Source organism: Cervus canadensis, chromosome 11 (genome assembly GCF_019320065.1).
Source record: "Cervus canadensis isolate Bull #8, Minnesota chromosome 11, ASM1932006v1, whole genome shotgun sequence".
NCBI classification, from domain to species: Eukaryota; Metazoa; Chordata; class Mammalia; order Artiodactyla; family Cervidae; genus Cervus; species Cervus canadensis.
The window spans coordinates 15,445,228-15,466,753 of NC_057396.1; the positions used below are offsets into that span (position 1 = coordinate 15,445,228).

At 40.5% G+C, this 21,526-nt stretch overlaps 2 protein-coding genes and 1 non-coding gene across 7 annotated transcripts in view; 2 read left to right on the plus strand and 1 right to left on the minus strand.

Moving 5' to 3' along the window:
- Positions 1-11,638, minus strand: part of LOC122449683 (protein NPAT) — a 53,065-nt gene extending 41,427 nt beyond the window's left edge. Inside the window, exons 1-2 of one of the 3 annotated variants that reach the window (XM_043481583.1) lie at positions 11,474-11,638; positions 932-1,050 (exon numbers count right to left, since the gene is read on the minus strand). In XM_043481583.1, coding sequence (XP_043337518.1) covers positions 932-1,050; positions 11,474-11,510 — 156 coding nt within the window. In that variant the 5' untranslated portion in view covers positions 11,511-11,638. Of the gene's footprint in view, positions 1-931; positions 1,051-11,473 lie in introns of those variants that run through there. The other 2 variants (XM_043481584.1, XM_043481585.1) reach the window with 2 other exon arrangements.
- LOC122450707 lies at positions 7,397-7,539 on the plus strand. The gene has a single exon (XR_006272199.1). It is a non-coding gene; the product is annotated as a U4 spliceosomal RNA (small nuclear RNA).
- A 260-nt stretch (positions 11,639-11,898) lies between the features above and the next one.
- Positions 11,899-21,526, plus strand: part of ATM (ATM serine/threonine kinase) — a 144,424-nt gene continuing 134,796 nt past the window's right edge. For 2 of the 3 annotated variants that reach the window (XM_043482936.1, XM_043482939.1), the window contains exons 1-2: positions 11,899-12,117; positions 12,393-12,535. The gene's annotated coding sequence lies outside the window, so the exon portion shown is untranslated. The remainder of the gene's footprint in view (positions 12,118-12,392; positions 12,536-21,526) is intronic. The other variant, XM_043482937.1, reaches the window with a different exon arrangement.

A 21,526-nucleotide genomic window follows, 5' to 3' on the forward strand; every position in this document is an offset into this window, starting at 1 on the left:
ATATATCCACCATGATCCACCAAACAATGCTCTATTGGTCTAGTGATGTTTAAAACACATGTGACAAGATACCAAAATATCTGTTTTTATACTTTTCTGAAGTAAGCAACGATAGGAAAGCCAGGTATAGGAAAGACTGGACTGCTATGTAATGTCATAGATCACGTGGCTTAAGTAACAGACATTTATTTCTTATTGTTCTTTCTGAAGGCTGGAAAATCCAAGATCAAGTTGCCAGATGATCTGGTTCCTGGTAAGGACCAAATTCCTGGCCTTATCCCCCTTCTTGATGTGTGTTCACATGGCCTTTCTTTGGTGTGTGCATACAGAGATTTCTCTCTCACTTTTTAAACCACATCTTGAGGGTCCCAACTTCATGACCTAATTTAAACCTTAATACTTTCTAAAGGTCTTACCTCTAAATACCATCACACTGAGGGATGGGATTTTAACATATGAATTCTGGAAGGATACAAATATTTAGCCCATAACAGGCAATCAACAAGTAAGCCCCAGGACAAGCAGCTGTGAAACTAATTAGAAATGAGGGTGTCACTTTAAAACTGATTCTCAAAATCAAAGTTGTAATTCAACTCCCAGCTTTGACATAAGTGTGTGAAAAGAAGAGCTAGTCTTCTTTGGGTCTTTCCACTTATGCATGAATACAAACAATCAAATTTCTGCCCATTTTGATTTTTGCTAATGAGCTGATTTTTAACACAATATCAATCAGACTCATATTAATATTTATATTTTGTTACCTGAACACTATTGACAGGAGTGTTTCAATACTGACTTACATAACAAATCGCTGGCCAAAGGTGTTAGTTTCTGCAAAAATACTATGGTCGGTACTGTTTGTTAAGATGGTGTTTATAGTGTCTTATGTTGGTCAATGATGAAATATTTCCTTAAGGAACAAATCACTCACCAGTAAGCAGGCTGGGATAAAACCTTCATCTGTACAGTGTTCTGCATATTCTTTTAAGTCTGAACTTTCCAAAATAAAAGCCTGGCAGGTAGAAGTAAGGTTCTCCTGTTGTAAGTATCCTAAATGAAAAATAAAATGTAATTCAGTAATATCAATAAATTCTGAACTTTTGATTAAAACTGCTGTTGAAAACACTACAGCAATTTCGTATCAGAGATGCAACTTCAGGTGAACATTATGGAATTCTGCAGCCTTGCCAGAAACGCCAATTTGGGCTGAAGTACAAAGCAGAATTTGAAAAATAGCTGTTTAAAAGAAAAACTCTAGTTAGTAGGCTATAAAGTTGTAGTAAACAGAGTATTTAGTATGGTACTGGCATAAAAACAGACCAAAGGAACAGAATTGAGAATCTAAAAATAATACCCAGCATATATGGTCAACTAAATTTGACAAGGAAGCCAAGAACACTTAATGGAGAAAAGACCATCTCTTCAGTGAACTGTGCTAGGAAAACTGTATATTCACATGTAAAGGAGTGAAACTAGACCCTTGTCTTACAACACTCATGAAAAGTAACTTGAAATAGACTAAAGACTTAAACGTAAGACCTGAAAGCATGAAACTCCTAGAAGAATATAGGAAAAAGCTGCCTGACATGGGTCTTGGCAATGATTTTCTGGATTTGACATCTAATGCATAAGTAACAAAACAAAATAAACAAGCTGGAATATATCAAATTAAAAAGCTTCTTCACAGCAAAAGAAACCATCAACAAGATGACAAAAACAACCTATGGAATGGGAAAGTATTTGCAAATATCTGATAAGGGATTCATAACCAAAGTAAATAAAGAACTCAATACAATTCAAGAGCAAAAACCAAAATATCCAGCTAAAAAGAGGGTGAAACACCTGAACAGACATTTCTCTGAAGAAGTGAAAGGTCAACTGATATGTGAAATGATGCTTAACATCACTAGCCATTAGGAAATACAAATAAAAACCACGATGAGACAGCATTTCATGCCTTTTATAATGGTCATCACCAAAACAGACTCACTTAATATGATAATCTCCAAGTCCAGTCATGCTGCTGCAAATACATTATTTCCTCCTTTTTTATGACTGAGTAATATTCCTTTGTATGTATGTCCCACTAGACATCTGCCAGTGGACATTTAAACTGTTTCCGTGTCTTAGTTGTTGTGAATAGTGCTGCTATAAACAATGGGGTATGTGTTATATCTTTTTGAATTACCATGTTGTCTGGATATATGCCCAGGAGTAGGGTTTCTAGATCATATGGCAATGCTATTTTTAGTTTTTTGAGGAAACTCCATACTGTTTTCCATAGTGGCTGCACTGACCTACATTTCCACCAACCATGTAGGAGGGTTCCCTTTTCTCCACACCTTCTCCAGCATTTGTTGTTTGTGAAACTTATTAATAATGGCCATTCTGACCAGTGTGTGAGAAGGTACTTTATTATAGTTTTAATTTGTTATTTCTTAATAGTGTAGCAATGTTGAACATCTTTTCAGTATATGAATGCTCTCATTTCAAGAACACTTTATGTGCTATTGCCTTTGCGTGGGCAGCTTATCTTTTCTTAGCTTGTGTGTAAATGTTAGTCGCTCAGTTTTGTCTGACTCTTTGCAACCGCATGGACTGCAGCCCACTAGGCTCCTCTGTTCATGGAATTCTCCAGTCAAGAATACTGGAGTGGGTATTTGTTCCCTTCTCCAGGGAATCTTCCCGACCCAGGGATCAAACCCAGGTCTCCTGCATCACAGGCAAATTTTTTACCATCTGAGCCACCAGGCAAGCTGAAGAGTACTAGAGTGGGTAGCCATTTCCTCCTCCAAGAGATCTTTTTGACCCAGGGATTGAACCCAGGTTTCCTTCATTGTAGGCAGATTCTTTACCTTCTGAGCCACCAGGGAAACTCTAAAGGGAGAGGTTGGTGTCCTTGCTCTTTTTAGATGCTAAGTTGTGTCGACTCTTTTGCAACCCCATACACTGTGCATAGGATTTACCAGGCAAGAATACTGGAGTGGGTTGCCATTTCCTTCTCCAGGGGATCTTTCTGACTCAGGAATTGAACCCGCAGCTCCTGCTACGTCTCCTGCAATGCAGGCAAGTCCTTTACAGCTGAGCCACTGGGGATGTTCTTTCTTAGCCAAGCTAATTCGAACTCATTCTTCAGGTCTACCGAAGTAACTGTCACTGCCTCAGAATATTTTTTCTTTGAATTCTCTATATACCATACTCCTATTACAAGATACTAGATTCTCTTTATAGTATATTTACCTCAGTGTTAGTATAATAGCTAATAACTACTAAGCCAATTTTTGAGCTTCCTAGGTGGCAGTAATGGTAAAGAACCTGCCTGCCAATTCAGGAGACGAAAGAGACACAAGTTCAATCCCTGGGTTGGGAAGATGCCCTGGAGGAGGGCATGGGAACCTACTCCAGTATTCTTGCCTGGAGAATCGCATGGACAGAGGAGCCTGGCGGGCTACAGTCCACAGTCATACAGTCGGATCAACCAAAGTGACTAAGCATGCATGCATGCAAGGCAATTATTACTAATGTCTTTCCCAACTTTAAAATTATAAAATTTACCTGGAATAGTATCTTTAACTAGGCCCGACAAGTCAAAAAATTGAGAAGGCCTGCAAAGTTATTATATATGAGCATTAAAAAAAGAAAAGGGCAAGGAAATTGTCCCATTTTAGGGAGAAGGAAATGGCAACCCACTCTAGTACTTTTGCCTGGAAAATTCCATGGTCAGAAGAGCCGGGGGCCCTACAGTCCATGGGGTTGAAAAGAGTCAAACACTACAAAGCACACACACATATGCACTGGCTGGGATGTTGGCACCCATCCACCAGTGGCTCAGCGGTAAAGAATCCACCTGAAATGCAGGAGACACAGGAGACCCGGGTTCGATCCCTAGGTCGGGAAGATCTCCTGGAGGAGGAAATGGCAACCCACTCCAGTATTCTTGCCTGGAGAATCCCATGGACAGAGGAGCCTGGTGGACTCAGTCCACAGGGTCACAAATAGTCAGACATGACTGAAGTGACCATGCATGCATGCATGCACCAGTTTGTACTCACAGCTGATGAATCAGTTTTCCAACCTCTTGCTAATTAACGCTATGGAAGAAATAAACATACCAAAGACACCGTCGTTTGGAATGTGAGAAAACACTTAGAAATCAGAAGAAACCTTTTATTTCAGATACTACTATTTCAATATCCCCATTACTGAAAATTTAAAATCACCTTTGATGTGAAATTAGGTGGATCAAAGATGGCTATTTCCCCCCCTTTCTTTTCATTTTTCACAAATAAACAATCCAATATAAACCCTTATAAAAACTATAGCCAGCTGAAATCAATTTTTATGATTGGCTTTCTGACAGTCACATTATTTGGAATAAGTCAGCCACCACTAGGATTTCATGAATTTAGAAATTTAGACCACTATAGTCCACTATAGAAATTTAGACCACTATAGCCTATAGACCACTAGGGTCATTGTGGAAAGACGGCAGTCACCGATTTTTCTTAATATGCTTCAAAATTTAAATTGAAGACCCCAAACTGTTTCTTTTTATGGCAGAAAGTTGTAAAGGTACTAATCACCCCACATACACTGGTAATCACTTGGGGCTTGTAATAAGTAATGGCATGAAATCTAATTCCTTAAAGTAGATTTGCTTTTCTCTAGACCAAGTAGTCTCAAAAACAGTGACACAGCCCCAAGGGGTGACAACTGGTACTGGGGAGGAAAGAGAATGAATAAAATATGTCTTTTATGCATAAATCACAGGTATACATACAATATATAAAGTCTATTTGTAACCTGGCTTAAAACACAACATTAAAAAAACTAAGATCATGGCATCCGGTCCCAACACTTCATGGCAAATAGATGGGGAAACAATGGAAACAATGACAAACTTTATTTTCTTGAGCTCCAAAATCACTGCAGATGGTAACTGCAGCCATGAAATTAAAAGATGCTTGCTCCTTGGAAGAAAAGCTGTGACAAACGTAGACAGCATATTAAAAAGCAGATACATTTTTTTGCTGACAAAGGTCCACCTAGTCAAAGCTATGGTTTCTCCAGTAGTCATGTATGGATGTGAGAGTCAGACCATAAAGAAAGCTGAGTGCTGAACTGATGCTTTTGAACTGTGGTGCTAGAGAAGACTCTTGAGAGTCCCTTGGACTTCAAGGAGATCAAACCAGTCCATCCTAAAGGAAATCAGTCCTAAATATTCATTGGAAGGACTGATGCTAAAACTGAAACTCCAATATTTTGGCCACCTGATGTGAAGAGCTGACTCATCTGAAAAGACCCTGATGCTGGGAAAGATTGAAGGCAGGAGAACAGGACAACAGAGGATGAGATGGTTGGATGGCATCACCAACTTGATGGACCTGAGTTTGAGCAAGCTCTGGGAGTTGGTGACGGACAGGGAAGACTGGTGTGTTGCAGTCCATGGGGTCGCAAAAGTCAGATACAACTGAGCAACTGAACTGATACTAATATCTGTAACACTAAAATTTCATGCAAGGGGTAATTAGGGAAAATAGTAAAGTAAGGTTTGAGAAACACGGCCCAAGACAGAATGTAATGATATAATGGTAACTTCTCTAGAAAATATGGTGGGAATTCCCTGGTGGTCCAGTGGTTAAACTCTGTGCTTTGACTGATGAGGTCTGGGGTTCAATCCCTGTTTGGGCAACGAAGATCCTGCAAGCAGTGCGCCAGAAAAAAAGAACCACCAAAGCCCAGACAGTTTTTGGCTTCTCATATTATAGATTTGTATAGTTTACATTTGAGTAAAGGCTTTGTTAAAAAGCTAGAATGTCTTTTAACAAGTGTTTAAAAAGTTAAAATGCATCTTTAAATAGCAGTATTTGAGACATATGTCTTTTGCTGTTAAAAAAAAAAAAAAGCTCAACTTTGGACTATCTAGAATACCCATTTCAGGCTTGATGTATTCTTGTTTACTTTTGTCCAGAAAGTTCCAAAACGATGTTACAGTGACAGATGACTGCTTTATGCTCATTTATTATTACATTTACATTGCCTACAAAAAGCTCATTTATCATCCTTAAGTACCTGATTGTACCAGTTCTCAATCAGAATAATGGCAAAAATTTTAGGTACAAATTATCTGAAATCTAAATGCTACAATGAAAACACAAAATAGAAACCAATTATCTTTTATTTAAAAAAATTACTCTTCAATCAAAATGTTTTAATTTTTCTTTTTATACCTTTAAAAATTTTAGAGTAAGATAACTACATCTTCTTGTAAACTTACTGACCTGTGTTCAAATAGGTAACTTGAATTTCTTTTTTTCTTAATATTGTCCTGTGCCTGCTTGTCAGTGGAGGTAATGACAAAATTGACTAAAGGTAAAACATAACTGAAAAAGACAAGACAAAATCTGAGCTATATCTAGGGTTTTAAATTCTAGAAATTCGGATGCCAAGAGTCTGCCCTCTCTTATTCCTATTTATAGAGAGGGAAACATTAATTGTCATGCCCTCCTCCAGGGAATCTTCCTGACCCAGGGATCAAACCTGCATCTCTTATGTCTCCCGCATTGGCAGGCAGGTTCTTTATCACTAGCGCCACTTGGGAAGCCCCCAGTAATGAGTAATAAAATAGACTGAAGGGAAAACATAATTGAAAAAGGAAAGACAAAATCCTGGCAATATCTAGGGTTTTGAATTTTAGGAACTAGGATGCCAAGATTCTGCCCTCTCGTTTTTATAGAGTGGGAAAGATAAAGAGAGATGCATCTGATGAAGAAAGCAAGAGAGAGCTAATCCCCTTATCTGAAAATATTTCCTTTACATATTGTAATAGTTTCCTCAGAATATCAGTAGTTTGAGATGCCCTCCTCCACCTGGCTCCTCCATGCGCCTTGTGGGATTTTAGTTCCCTGCCCAGGGATGGAACTGCACTCCCTGCAATGGAAGGGTGGAGTCTTAACTGCTAGACTGCAGGAAAAGTCCTTAAGATCTTAAGACTTAACTTCCAGTGCTTTATAGCACTAGATCCACAAATAACAAAGAAAATCTCCCTGAAAGAAGCTATAATCTACAAGGACCCAGAAGATAATATATGCAAATAACTGTAATAAAATAAAAAGCAAAGGTGGTAAAACAATTAGACTTATTTTATAGGGGCTAGAGAAAATATAAACTGATTTGGGAAATATTACACATGTTTCAAGGAAGAGATGAGTCAACAAAGCTGATGGAAAGCAGAGATGGAGCACATTTGAAGGACAAGCCTAGTTTGAATGAAGCACAGAATCTATGATGAAGAATAGCTGGAAATACAACTGAAAACACAGAAGGGCCAAGGATCATAAAATGCTGTAAATGTCAGCAATGACATATGATTATGAATTAATAAAAGAATCTGAATAGCTTTGCGTAGTGGCAGTATCGTAGCCAATGAGGTTTGTCCAAGGCGCGATTACTGCTAATTGAAAAAAATAAAAGAATCTGAATAAATGACAGATATTATTCAGTTGACAAAGGGGAAAGTCATGACCATAGCTGCTGCTGCTGCTGCTAAGTCGCTTCAGTCGTGTCCGACTCTGTGAGACCCCATAGACGGCAGCCCTCCAGGCTCCGCCGTCCCTGGGATTCTCCAGGCAAGAATACTAGAGTGTGTTGCCATTGCCTTCTCCAATGCATGAAAGTGAAAAGTGAAAGTGAAGTCGCTCAGTTGTGTCTGACTGTTCGAGACCCGATGGACTGCAGCCTACCAGGCTCCTCCATCCATGGGATTTTCCAGGCAAGAGTACTGGAGTGGGGTGCCATTGCCTTCTCCACATGATCATAGCTACACCTTTGTAAATATTTATTAAATATCTATGTCTTAGTGATACAGTGATGTAAAGGTGAATAGAACCAGTGGCTCTTCAACTTTTGTGGGGTATGCTGGTCCTGGTTGTTTGCCTTCAAATCTACTCTTCCTGCTTCCCCTGCTCTGTACTGTAGCACAGGAAACCTGACCCCGCTGCAGGCAACTTCCTGGGTTCCATGTCAGCTAGCTTCTGACTGGGTTCAATCAAAGGGAAGCACCAGTGGGAGACTGGAGGGTAGTTACTAGGAGCCATGGTTTTTTTCCTCCCACTTCCTCTTTGCCCTCGTAGAATTTCCTCTACTACTGCTCCCATATCAGACAAGTCTACCTTCTAGTTTTCACATAGTGAAACCAGCTTCTGGGTTTCATCTCTACTTGTCCTCCTGATTATCAGAGTGGTTTCCTGCTGTTTACTACCCTCCAGGTTGGCTCATGTAAGCTGCTTGTTTTCTTAGCTTTTCACCAGTGTAACCAATTCCCTCATTAAATTCCTCCATGCTAAATACTCAGATTAGTTTCAGTTTTCTGGAATGGATGCTGACTCATACAGAAAGAAACAAATTTATTTAGGAATCTAAAGAAAAGTTTTGGATACTTTACCTATAAAAAATGCCCCACCTGTACATAAAACTTCACAGATAGTTTGGGACCTCCCACAACTCTTGAAGCCCGTACATTAATGCTAGAATAAGAATACTGAATGGAGTAGCAAATGGCAACCCACTCCAGCATTCTTGCCTGGAAAATTCCTGGCAGGCTATAGTCCATGGGGTCGCAAAGAGTCGGACATGACTGAGCACGCACAAACGAAGAATACTAAATAGGTCAAAAAGTAAGTTTTGGTTTGGGAAGGCAAAGTTCTACAAGTGAATGATGGTGATAGTTACAGAAAAATATGATTGTACTTAATGCCACAGAATTATAAAAATGGCTACAATGGTTAAATTTCATGTTAAAAAAAAAAGAATAAGTAAACACACAGCTACAATAAAACAAAGAAAGAGTATGATACAAGTAATCTACAATGCCACCAGAGCGTGTAAGGAGAAAGTACTAACTGTACCTGCTGGAAACAGTTTGAGATTACAACTGACCTGAACCTTAAATACAAGTGTACTAGGAAGAGAGGAAGAAAAACACTGCAGGCAGAGGGAACAAAATACATTAACAGGAGTATCTGTAGAAACTGCAAGTAGTTTGGAATGCCTGGGGCATAGGGCACATGTTGAGAACTTGAGATCAAGCAAAAGAGACTTGTAGGATCAGGTCCGCAGAATACCTTGTCTGACATACTAATAAAACCAAAACGGGTGGCCCAGAAACAACAAATGGCACTTTGATGTATATAACCGTACAATATTTAAAGAAATTCTAGCAAGGCAATAGCTGGATATAGCTGAGTAGCAAGGCTATTCAAATGGAGCAGTGAGGTACAAAAGTCAGTGCAATATGTTGAAGACTGAAAGTTAAGTAAGGAAGTACAGTAACTAAGCAGAGCTTATTCTTTGAATAAATTTGACTTGTGAAAGGGTAACATAGAGCATTAGATAAAATAAGAGGTGGGGGTCTAGGAAAGTGTTTTGGTATGTGTGGGTAAGGGTAAAAAACCTAATTATGTAAATTCTAAGGGGAGACTCTATTTTTAGCAATTGGCACAGTGCCTGGAACATACTAAGCAACCAAAGATTTGCTGCAAGAACATGATGAACAAAAGGGGCAACAATGAGAAGGACTAAAGGAGTACTGAGAGGGAGGGGGTACTGACAGAAGAATCATGGGCAAAGAATAAAACTCTTAATTTTTAAGCTACTAAGTTTTGTGACTCATAGATCTCCGTGGTGACATGATAATGCTAAATGGAAAAAGCAAAAGTGGTGAGAATTGCTTTTTTTGGTAGTATATACTCTTTTGTACAACTTGAAATTTTTGGTAAGTGAACAACTCTTTCAACTATTAGAACTGGAGGTGTAGTGTTAATGCTTTAGGCAGATTTTTGTAACCATAAATAAGATGAACTGCAAGACTATATGAGAAACTACGAAAAGAGTCCAAAGGAGAAATGGGATGCATACTGTTAGTACTGGTGGCAATAAAAATGGAATGTGAATGACAAATAAGAATTTTAGGATAAGAAACAATGACTGTAATTTTTATCAGAGGAGGAAGTCTAGGAGAATACTCACAAATTTGTTTAAAGTATTCCAGTTAGAAAATTGTACTGCTTTCTTAAGACCAGTGGTCCTTGCCCTCCAGGAAACATACTGGCAATATTTGGACACTTACTTTATTCTCACAATTGGGCGAAGGCGGGAACTGGGTCCCTGCTGGCATCTAATGGATAGAAGCCAGGGATGCTGCTAAACATCCCACAAAGCAAACAGGACAGCTACCATAATAAAAGTATGTCAGTATTATTGTGAATTTTGTGAGTCTACTTCGGATCTGTTGACAAATAAGCCTAATTAATATAACAATTACAAGATAGACAGCTTTCTTCTTAGATGTAGGTTAACTGTTAATATTCAGTTCTGATAAAGTGTGCAAAAGATTAACCAAACATTAACAAAATATTAGTTTAAATTTAAGTGATTATTTTCTCCAAAAACAGATGGTAGAACCATTACCCTCTAAAGTTTCCTGCAAAATGTGCTTGTCAAGAGTCTGCGCATAAAAACTTTTTTCTTTTTTGGACAGGGCCGAATACTTTAAAAAGGGAATAAGAAATGGATTTTTCTGACAGTAAAATAATGTTAGTAACGGCCTTTAGATACCAAGGCAAGTTTTAGAACAGATGTTTACCATTTAACCATTCACATATGATGTCTGTAAATCTGGCTCCGGTTTTGAGTTTTATGTGGCTCTCATTCCCAGCAATACAATACTCTTTATTCTTTCAGGGGACAAACAACAAAACCCGTTTCCTGCACAAACAATACACCCTGACAACTGGCAGTGTCACTCTTCAAACTGAGGAAAAACTAGGACTAGAAAACGTTCCACTGGAAGGCATTTCCAGTGAAAAGTTTTGCTAATTAAAAAAAAAAAAAGAATTGCTGCTGTCTTAAAAGTATGCAATTGGCGTTTCAAACCTCTACATTCTACGTCTTCTTGCAGGAGGTTGGGGGATAGAGAGGCAGGATCACTTCATTCGTTCCAAATTCGTCGCTCTAAAGGCAAGTTATGAGAAGGCCGTCAGAAAGGTCCTTCGCTAAAGCTGGGTGGCTGGGAAGTCTTTTATTTTTCCTAATTCGGCCCCAGCTCTGACACGGGAAAGTGAGCCCAAGGTTGAAGAACACGTAGTCCATCCATCACGTAGGCAACTCCCCTGCAGGATTCTAATTGAGTGTGCAGGCCTGACTTTCCCTCCAAATCCGGGCCTCAGGTGTTCCACCCGGAGTTTCTCTTCAGCCGCCCCTCGCCACAGAGTCTCGGAAGAGTGGAGCATTCACACATAAAGAAACTTAAACCGCCCGAGCCTCCCACTGAAGAAGATTCACCGCCAGTCTGAACTTGCAGGTGGGGAGGCAAAGCCCCACAGCTTCCCCACCCTGGGAAAAACCTCTGGCTCCAAAGGTCCTTCCGTCCGGCTTAGCCTGATCCAGTACCCCTCCCTCCCGCGCCGGCGCTTACCCAATACCAGCCGGGCTACGTCCGAAGGTAACAGCATGATCGAAGCCGCAGAAGGAACCGTAGTGAGAGACGAGACTCGGATAAAAACCAACACAGCGACAGCCCCTGCGCCGCATCTCCCGGTTCCAGTGGCGGCACTGAACCCGCGACAACTTGTCCCGCCTCTTTCGCTCCACGCCAGCCAATCGCTTCCGCCGGAGAAAGAAAGGCGCCGAAAAGAAACCCGCCTCCGTTCTACTTGGAGCTGTCGTCACATCCGCCCTCACATTTGGATGGGGGCGGGGCGGGAAGGCGGGAGCGGAGAGGCTGAGCCGGCGCTAGAGGGCGAGCGGCAGACGCAGAGCCGCACGCCATTGGCTGACAGGGCGCACGCGCGTTTCCCTCAGACGGGTCCTGTGTTTGGGGAGGCGCGTCTTGGGAGTGCAGAGCGTGCGTGTTGGGACAGCGTGGGCAAACAGTGCCCCGGCGCTAGTTCGCTTTAGTGCTTCCTTTGGAAACGTACGCTGCGCGATCACTCCAGGTTTGATCCGGAAGCCGAATAGTGCTGGGACAGCCTGCTCGGGCTTTGCGGGAGGCGAGTTGAGCGGGCTTCTAGGCTGCGGACATCACCGCTTACACAGATTCCACTTCGGCAGAGTCCAACGGTAGGGCCGCGGAAGAAGCTCAGTGGCTTCAGCGTTGGGGAATTCAGTACTATCTGAGCCATTCAGCCCCTGCCTCCAGACGCACGCCTACAGAGCGGCCCTTTCCTCTTCTCTTTACCTCATCTAGCCTAGCCCCCTGTCCTTATGGCTTTCTTCTGCCCACCCATCGTGCTCCTGGCGTATTTAGTCTTCAGCCTTCTTGCTCATCCCCTTCCGGAGTCCAGATGTAACTGGATGGCTTGACTAATCATCTTTTTCTCCCCTCTCATAATTAGCAGTTTTAATCAGCGAGCAATTTGTAGAGGCTTAAACTGCAGTCTCCTGAGTAACAGCTTGGGCTTTGGAATCACTCTCCAGTTCAAAATTCTGACTGTCGGCTGACTGTGTACTATCTAGCCTATGGTAATTCTATCCTGTGGTAAGTGTCGTGGTGTGTGTGGGGGTTGGAAAAGAATTTCCAGGCATGAGGCAGAATTAGAGGAGAATGAAATTTATTAGAGTGGCAGCTGCTGTTAAAACAGCTGGCCATTTCAGGGGCGAGCCAAACGCTTTTGCAGGCTTGCAGCCAGTTTCCATAGCCTTAAGACAGAGAAACTTCCTACTGGAATGGTGGCATTAGGTGATTGGTAAGGATGCTTTTGGGTGGATAGTAGGGTGGGTATCTTACATATTATGGGGTTAGGGTACTGACTGGTTTAGATCCCGAGGGTCATTGCAACAGTTGCTATGGAGCTTGGTCAGTTCCAGGGATTTTTATCCTGTGACCTTGGTATAGGGCTCCACATTCCGCCCTTTTTTTAATTTATGGGCCAAACTTTGGCCCCTTAACACCCTGTTCATGACTGCCTGTCTGCCTACCTTATCCTTGTCTCTGGCCTGGGGACCCAAGTCACTGGGGAGTGGGGCTTCTTCAAGCTGGGCAGGGACATTGTGGGGTCCCGAGTCCCAGTGCCCACTTTCTGCCAGGGTGCATTTACAGAGGGAGATGAGAGTCCACAAAATGATAAGGCAGCTTGTTCAGCGTTGTCTGGGTGTTGGCTGGGGGATATTCTAGTCGTATTACTATTTGGAGATTTATTTGTTGTATTCTAGAAGAAACAAACTTAACAAGAAAGTTAAAGAAACATGGCCCAAAGATTAATAGAAGTAGAAAAACTGCTGAGGGGCTCACCAGAAGAACCAGACACTGGTCCGTAACATTAGTGTTTCTCTAGGAATGCAAGAATTTGGGCTCATAAAAATCCTGACCTGAAAACATCTGACTATCTGAAGGCCTGTTCTTCCAGTTTTTCCCAGAACAGAGTGCCTTAATTCTGATCTCTACCCTGAACTTCTTTTAGGGGCTATTGAAGGTCAGCAGCTTGTAGTGGTCATGATTTAATTTTTGTAGAGGCAGCTGGCAATTACCAGTGTTCAGTCAGCAGGGCCCCTTCGTAGCCACATTTTTGACCATACGTTGGAGGCATTTCATGGCCACTGTGTCCCACGATGCTGGGAAGACTCATTCCCAAGTCTAGTGAAGATTCCACTGATAGGTCACTCAGTGTGCTGGTACTAGACCAGGCCTCGTGAGTAGCAAAAGTCTCTGGACCATCCATGTTTTACTAGCCTCTTGGTCCAGGAAATTACTCCCTCCTGTTACTTCTTCCCGTGTCTAGAGTTACGTTATTAAAATAGTTGATCTCATATGGAACTGCATATCAGCATTTTATCATAGGCTTAGTCATTCATTTGGTAACATAAGAAACAAGTTTCTGAAACAGTTGACATAGAATATAATATAGCTAGCAGTTGTTAGTAAGTTCATAAGTAAGAATTTAAGTCAAGAACTTGCATAAAGTATAGCATGGTATATGCCCAGGTCATCTGACTTAGTTGTTAAATGACTATAGCTTGGTGTCAATCTAATTAAACCTTTTAGCAATATAACAACTATCTTAGAAGTGAGTCTTAGTAAATAGACCATAATTAACAAAGCTAGAACTTAATATTCAGTGAAGCATAGTGTTGTGTTTTGTTTTTTTTTTTTTTTCCCTTTGTGAGGACATTAATCCTGTAGCCAGAGAAGGCTTTAATCCATCAAATAAAAATGAGGTTTGTCAGGGAGCTGGGAAAATCCAAGTGGCCATCTTGGATTTACCTTAGCCCTGACTCTGGTTAGCAGTTATTCACCCATTTTTAATTCCCCAATTTAGGAGTAGACTGAGTTCAATTCAGTTGCTCAGTCATGTCTGACTCTTTGCGTAGACTCTTTGAGTGGAGTGGTACGCTCAAAGGGTGGATTTGAGTGGACCATACTTTGCGTGGACTATTGCCGTGTTTTAAATTGACAGGTTAATTTTTGTATATATAGAATGAGCTTTGTCTACATCTACCATAATTTTTATAGATCATGGTGAAATAATGCTTATTTACTTTAACAAAGTAACGAAAGATTTTGGAAACATATAAATCACTTAAAGGCAAAGAAATTCACAATCTGTGATCAAAAGCTGTATTCTTTTTTTTCCTAGTAATCATGCTTTTATTTATTTATTTTTATTAGTTGGAGGCTAATTACTTTACAATATTGTAGTGGTTTTTCCCTTACATTGACATGAATCAGCCATGGATTTACATGTGTTCCCCATCCCGATCCCCCCTCCCACCTCCCTCCCCATCCCATCCCTCTGGGTCTTCCCAGTGCACCAACCCTCAGCACTTGTCTCATGCATCCAACCTGGGCTGGTGGTCTGTTTCATTCTTGATAGTATACTTGTTTCAATGCTATACTCTCAGAACATCCCACCCTCGCCTTCTCCCACAGAGTCTAAAAGTCTGTTCTGTACATCTGTGTCTCTTTTTCTGTTTTGCATATTGGGTTATCATTACCATCTTTTTAAATTCCATATATATGAGTTAGTATACTGTATTGGTCTTTATCTTTCTGGCTTACTTCACTCTGTATAATGGGCACCATTTTCATCCATCTCATTAGAACTGATTTAAATGAATTCTTTTTAATGGCTGAGTAATATTCCATGGTGTATATGTGCCATAGCTTCCTTATCCATTCATCTGCTGATGGGTATCTAGGTTGCTTCCATGTCCTGGCAATTATAAACAGTGCTGCGATGAACATTGGGGTTCATGTGTCTCTTTCAGATCTAGTTTCCTCAGTGTGTATGCCCAGGAGTGGTATTGTTGGGTCATATGGCAGTTCTATTTCCAGTTTTTTAAGGAATCTCCACACTGTTCTCCATAGTGTCTGTACTAGTTTGCATTCCCACCAACAGTGTAAGAGGGTTCCCTTTTCTCCACACCCTCTCCAGCATTTATTGCTTGTAGACTTTTGGATAGCAGCCATCCTGACTGGCGTGTAATGGTACCTCATTGTGGTTTTGATTTTCATTTCTCTGATAATGAGTGATGTTGAGCATCTTTTCATGTGTTTGTTAGCCATCTGTATGTCTTCTTTGGAGAAATGTCTGTTTAGTTCTTTGGCCCATATTTTGATTGGGTCATTTATTTTTCTGGAATTGAGCTGCAGGAGTTGCTTGTATATTTTTGAGATTAATCCTTTGTCTGTTGCTTCGTTTGCTATTATTTTCTCCCAATCTGAGGGCTGTCTTTTCACCTTGCTTATAGTTTTCTTTGTTGTGCAAAAGCTTTTAAGTTTCATTAGGTCCCATTTGTTTATTTTTGCTTTTATTTCCAATATTCTGGGAGGTGGGTCCTAGAGGATCCTGCTGTGATTTATGTCGGAGAGGGTTTTGCCTATGTTCTCCTCTAGGAGTTTTATAGTTTCTGGTCTTACATTTAGATCTTTAATCCATTTTGAGTTTATTTTTGTGTATGGTGTTAGAAGGTGTTCTAGTTTCATTCTTTTACAAGTGGTTGACCAGTTTTCCCAGCACCACTTGTTAAAAAGGTTGTCTTTTTTCATTGTATATCCTTGCCTCCTTTGTCGAAGATAAGGTGTCCATAGGTTCATGGATTTATCTCTGGGCTTTCTATTCTGTTCCATTGATCTATATTTCTGTCTTTGTGCCAGTACCATACTGTCTTGATGACTGTGGCTCTGTAGTAGAGTCTGAAGTCAGGCAGGTTGATTCCTCCAGTTCCATTCTTCTTTCTCAAGATTACTTTGGCTATTCGAGGTTTTTTGTATTTCCATACAAATTGTGAAATTCTTTGGTCTAGTTCTGTGAAAAATACCGTTGGTAGCTTGATAGGGATTGCATTGAATCTATAGATTGCTTTGGGTAGTATAGCCATTTTCACAATATTGAGTCTTCCAATCCATGAACACAGTATATTTCTCCATCTGTTTGTGTCCTCTTTGATTTCTTTCATCAGTGTTTTATAGTTTTCTATGTATAGGTGTTTTGTTTCTTTAGGTAGATATACTCCTAAGTATTTTATTCTTTTTGTTGCAATGGTGAATGGCATTGTTTCCTTAATTTCTCTTTCTGTTTTCAGAAAGAGAGAAACAGAAAGAAAAAACTGTATTCTATGAAAACTTTTTCTCTTAACAGAGAAGACCAAATTCCAGTCTGGTACCAGCTTACTGTTAATAATAAAATTTGTTTATTTGGTTAACCTTAGAAAAATCTTTTCCATAAATCTTGAAGTAGCAGTATTCTTGCAAAGACATCAGAGTGAAACTACAGAAGACATGTTTAAAATCTGATTAAATTGCCATTGACAAAGAAACCTGGTCATTGCTGTGACATGTAACACTTTAACATGGTAGATAACTAGAATTATAACTGACATTTTACCAGGACATAGCAGATTTTCATGTATTTCACATAATGTTTAGGATATCTACAGTAGAAGCATCAACCATACAATATAACCTAAGAAGATTCATCATTCCTCCAACAGTACTTCCCATATAATTTAACATGTCAAATGAACCCAAGTAATTTAATATCTCTTTTTGGAACATCTCAGGGGCCCTCTGAAGCATCCCAAAGTTAGCTAAAAGTCAAATCATTTGGGAAGTTTTGTCAATAAATATTAAAAGGGTTTATAACAGTCAGATAGGATCATATTGGTCACTGTGAAATAATAGTTATTCACTTAGCCAAAGTAGCAAAAAGGATTTCAAAGGAACAGATAGAACAGATCAGTTAAGAGGTAAAGAAACTTAAATCTTATTATTAGAAGCAGTTCAACATCTGAAGAAAGTATGTCCTCTTAACAGAGAGAAAGGCCAAATTTAAGTTTTTGCACCAGCATTTAACTTCATTTAAAAGCAAATTTACTTAAATTTATTTTAAACTTAGTCCTAACCATGCAGAAAACTTTTTTCAGGGCCCACTTTCCACAGAACTTCTTATCACTTTCTGTACCCATTCCTTTTTCTTGCATCCTGAAACAACCACCTGTAAATCAGACTTACTTCCTTTTCCCTTCATAAAATGCAGTTTCATTCCTCATACCTTCTTTATTAAAAACATACATCCTTCTTTTCTTAAGCAACCAAGAACTGACCTTTATATTAGCATTCTGTAGATTGGTGAGCATAAATATCAGTGATAATTTCTAAAAAACCTTTGCTTTCTTATAGAAAACATCTCAGAGTAGCACCAAACATATTTGTGAATAGTCCCAAATCTCTTTAGTTTCTCTGTAAAAGGAAGTTAGTGTTCAGTAATGAATATTTCACAATCTTATTTTATTTGGAAATGATCTAGGTATTCAATAAACTTCTGTCACTTAGTTTAGCACAACTGTAGAAATTCAGGTTACCAAAATCTGGAGAGACTATTTTAGACATACATTTCTAAAGTATATTTATTCCTAATGGAGTTTATCTAAAAGCTCATATCATTTGCATATTATTTTTTAGAAGTTTCTTCATTCAAGATACTTTCCTTGTTGACAAACATCTAACAGATATAAAATACAACAGTATTTAACTTATGTTAAACCTAAGCACAATGAAAACATTATGCTTAATATTAATGACTTGACATGTCTATATTAGATTAGCAAACAAACATTAATACCAGATACTTAATATTGACTATTTCCCATTTCACGTGAACCTCAGATTCATTCAGTTAAGTTTCTCTTGTATTTAGAATTGTTTGATTTGTAAGCAATTACTTTTCTTTAGGCCAATTAAATTAGAGGTCATTTACATCTTAACTTCAGTATTATCGAAAAATAAAGATACACACTGAGAAATATGTAAATCCAGAGGGACAGATAGAGACCTCATAGTTTTCCAGTTAAGATTTAAAATGTCTCTTTGATGCTTTTTTTTTTCTTGGCTTGAAGTTCTAATTTGACCAAGGCTGAGGTCTCAGGCAAAGTGGACTGTGTATCAAGGACATGGCAAGGGTTAAAATCAAGCTTTTCCCTAGGCAGGCCTTTTTAACAAGCTAGTTTTTAATTGCATATGCAAAAAGAACTTTTTTGCAAGTCCAAGAAAAAAAATTTCATTTTAACCAGTTTTCTCCAGAGTCTAAACAATATATGGCCATCCTGTGTCAAAAAGTCATCTTTCCTTTCTGTAGTGATAGTTTTATAGCTAAAATATAGACCAAATAGTGCTCAGATTGACTCTCATGTCGGGGGTAGATCAGCTGATAAAATTCTTGGATTGCCTGTCTGGGAGAAGTGGGGTCTTGTTTGATCAGAAGAATCTGAAGGAATAAGGGCATTTGCAAGGGTAGGAAAGGAAGCTTGGTCCCTCCCCACCCTGAGAGACAGGAGTAGTTAGAAGGGAATTCTCTAGAATGTTCAGGAGAGTTTTTGATCCCTCAGGCTTTTGAATGTAGGAGAAAGACCTGGACCAAAGGGAACCTCAGAATCCTTTCCTAGTCTCCAACAATAGATATCAAATGTGGATAGGAAAGGTTGAGTAGGGGTCGTCTAGGAAATCTGATGGAGAAGGGGGCAGAGGGGAATGGGATAGGAAAGCAACAGAAAGACACATGCAGCGTAAGCCTCTCAAATCCAGATTCTGTCTAAGGGCCATGAAGGACTGAACATAAGGAAAGTCTGAGTCCTTTTCCTGATTTTGGCAAAAGGGATCAAGTTGAAGGATCATGCTACAATCTAGTGTGCCATTCAGAGGACATTTTTTTTTGGTCCCCCCAGTTTGTATTGGGTCCAGGCCTTTTGCAGGGTCAAATTTTTCCAGTTCCAGAGAATGTAGCCAAGGGGTGAGTCTGAGACAGAGGCTCCCAGAACATACCAGAACCCACTGTTAGCCTACATGCCATAGAATGGGGGTACTGAGGGTCACCAGCTGATAGAAAGGCGTCCCTTTTGTTCCAGTGATCTCTCTGTGTGACTGATGGCACAAAATGACTGACCGTCCCAACAGGTGCATCTGACAGTGAGAGGTTACCCCTGAGAACTGTTCAGCTAAGGTACCATGTGACCTGGGTAGAGAAAGAGATTCTCGGGAGTGACTGGGGATTTGGCATTCACCATTTGGCATTTCCCTGAAATGTGGAGGGCACTCTTGGAATGGCTCAGAGGCAACACCTAGGCTCCTGTAAATCAATCCAGACTAAAAAGGAAAGAAGTGAAAGTGACAGGGAAGATAGGCTGAGGAATCCACCTTACGATCCTGTTGGGGAGGCGGTGGCCAGGGGGCAATGAGCTCTGTTTTGATTCAACCACTATGTGCCTGACATGAAGCATGGAAGTTGTCTTGCTAGGGGTTAGATGCCCTTGTGGTGTGATTCATTCCATGGCTCCCTTATCCTCACACGGGTGTCTTCATGTGACAGGCTCCATAGTGGCTTTTAAGTGCCTGGCCTATGCCCACACAATATTGGTTGGCCTAATCCTCAGAAAGGAGTCAAAAAGAAGAGACCTTCACCCATCTGGGCGGCAGCTACTGGGATGCCATGAGCAGTGGGGCCTTTGGAATACACCAGTGGGTAACCCTGGCCAGACGACCTCAGTTGCCTCCACAGCCACTTGCCCTGTTTGCAGAGATCCCTATGAGAAATGAGAGGCCAGGAGGTGGGGGAAGAGACCCCAAGTCCCCACGCAGGCAAAAATGTCGTGGTCTGTGCACAGGTTGGAAAAGAATTTCCAGACACGAGTAAGAATGAGAGGAGAATAAAATTAGAGTGGGAGAGGCCATTAGAACAGTGGGCTGGCTCAAGGGAGAGCCGAACACTTTTGCAGGCTTGTAGCCAATTTTTATAGCCTCAAGACAGAAAATTCCTACTGGAATGGTGGCATTAGGTGATTGGTTAGGATGCTATAGAGTGGGTATTTTACAGAAACGGGGTCAGGGTGCTGGCTGGTTTAGATACAGAGGCTCATGGCAACAGTGGCTGTGGGGCTTCATCAGTTCCAGAAATTTCTATCCTGTGACCTTGGTACAGGGCTCCATACCTATGACCTCAGTTTAGGGCTCCACAGTAAGCATTCAAGAGTGTTGGCTGCTGTTTTTACCAGGTATAGATAAGCAAAAAGACTATGACAATTCAGAGTGAAAATGTGATAGAAGAGTATTGTGATGGTAGAGGAGTAGATGAGGTTCTGTAGAAACTGAACCTGGGAAAATCAGTTCCATTTGTGGTGAGACCTTGGTGTTAAATTGCTCTGCAGGGTGCTAGGAGACTTCCAGACAGAAGGGAAAGTGCATGTAAAGGCAAATAGATAAGGAAACAATGGAAATAGTGACAGACTTTATTTTCTTGGGCTCCAGAATCACTGCAAATGGTGACTGCAGCCATGAAATTAAAAGACACTTGCTCCTTGGAAGAAAAGCCATGACCAACCTAGACAGTATATTAAAAAGAGACATTACTTGGCTGACAAAGGTCTGTATAGTCAAAGCTATGTTTTTCCCAGTAGTCATGTATGGATGTAAGAGTTGGACTATAAAGAAGGCTGAGCACTGAAAAATTGATGCTTTTGAACTGTGGTGTTGGAGAAGACTCTTGAGAGTCCCTTGCTCTGCAAAGAGATCCAACCAGTCCATCCTAAAGGAAATCAGTCCTGAATATTCACTGGAAGGACAGATGGTGAAGCTGAAGCTCCAATAGTTTGACCACCTGATGCGAAGAGCTGGTTCATTGGAAAAGACTGTGATGCTGGGAAAGATTGAAGGCAGGAGGAGAAGGGGATGACAGAGGATGAGATGGTTGGATGGCATCACTGACTCAATGGACATGAGTTTGAGCAAGCTCTGGGAGATGGTGAAGGACAGGGAAACCTGTTGTGTTGCAGTCCCTGGAGTCGCAAAGAGTCGGACACAACTGAGCAACTGATCAACAACAAGAACAAGATTATGCAGCTTTTAAGTGGCAGGACCAGGATATGAACTAGTACAGTGACCACTGAGCCCACACTTTTACCATTAAGATGAGAATGGCATGCCAAAGGCAGAATTAGATCCCAGAAGATCGGATATAAACATCATTGTCAAATTATGCAAAGG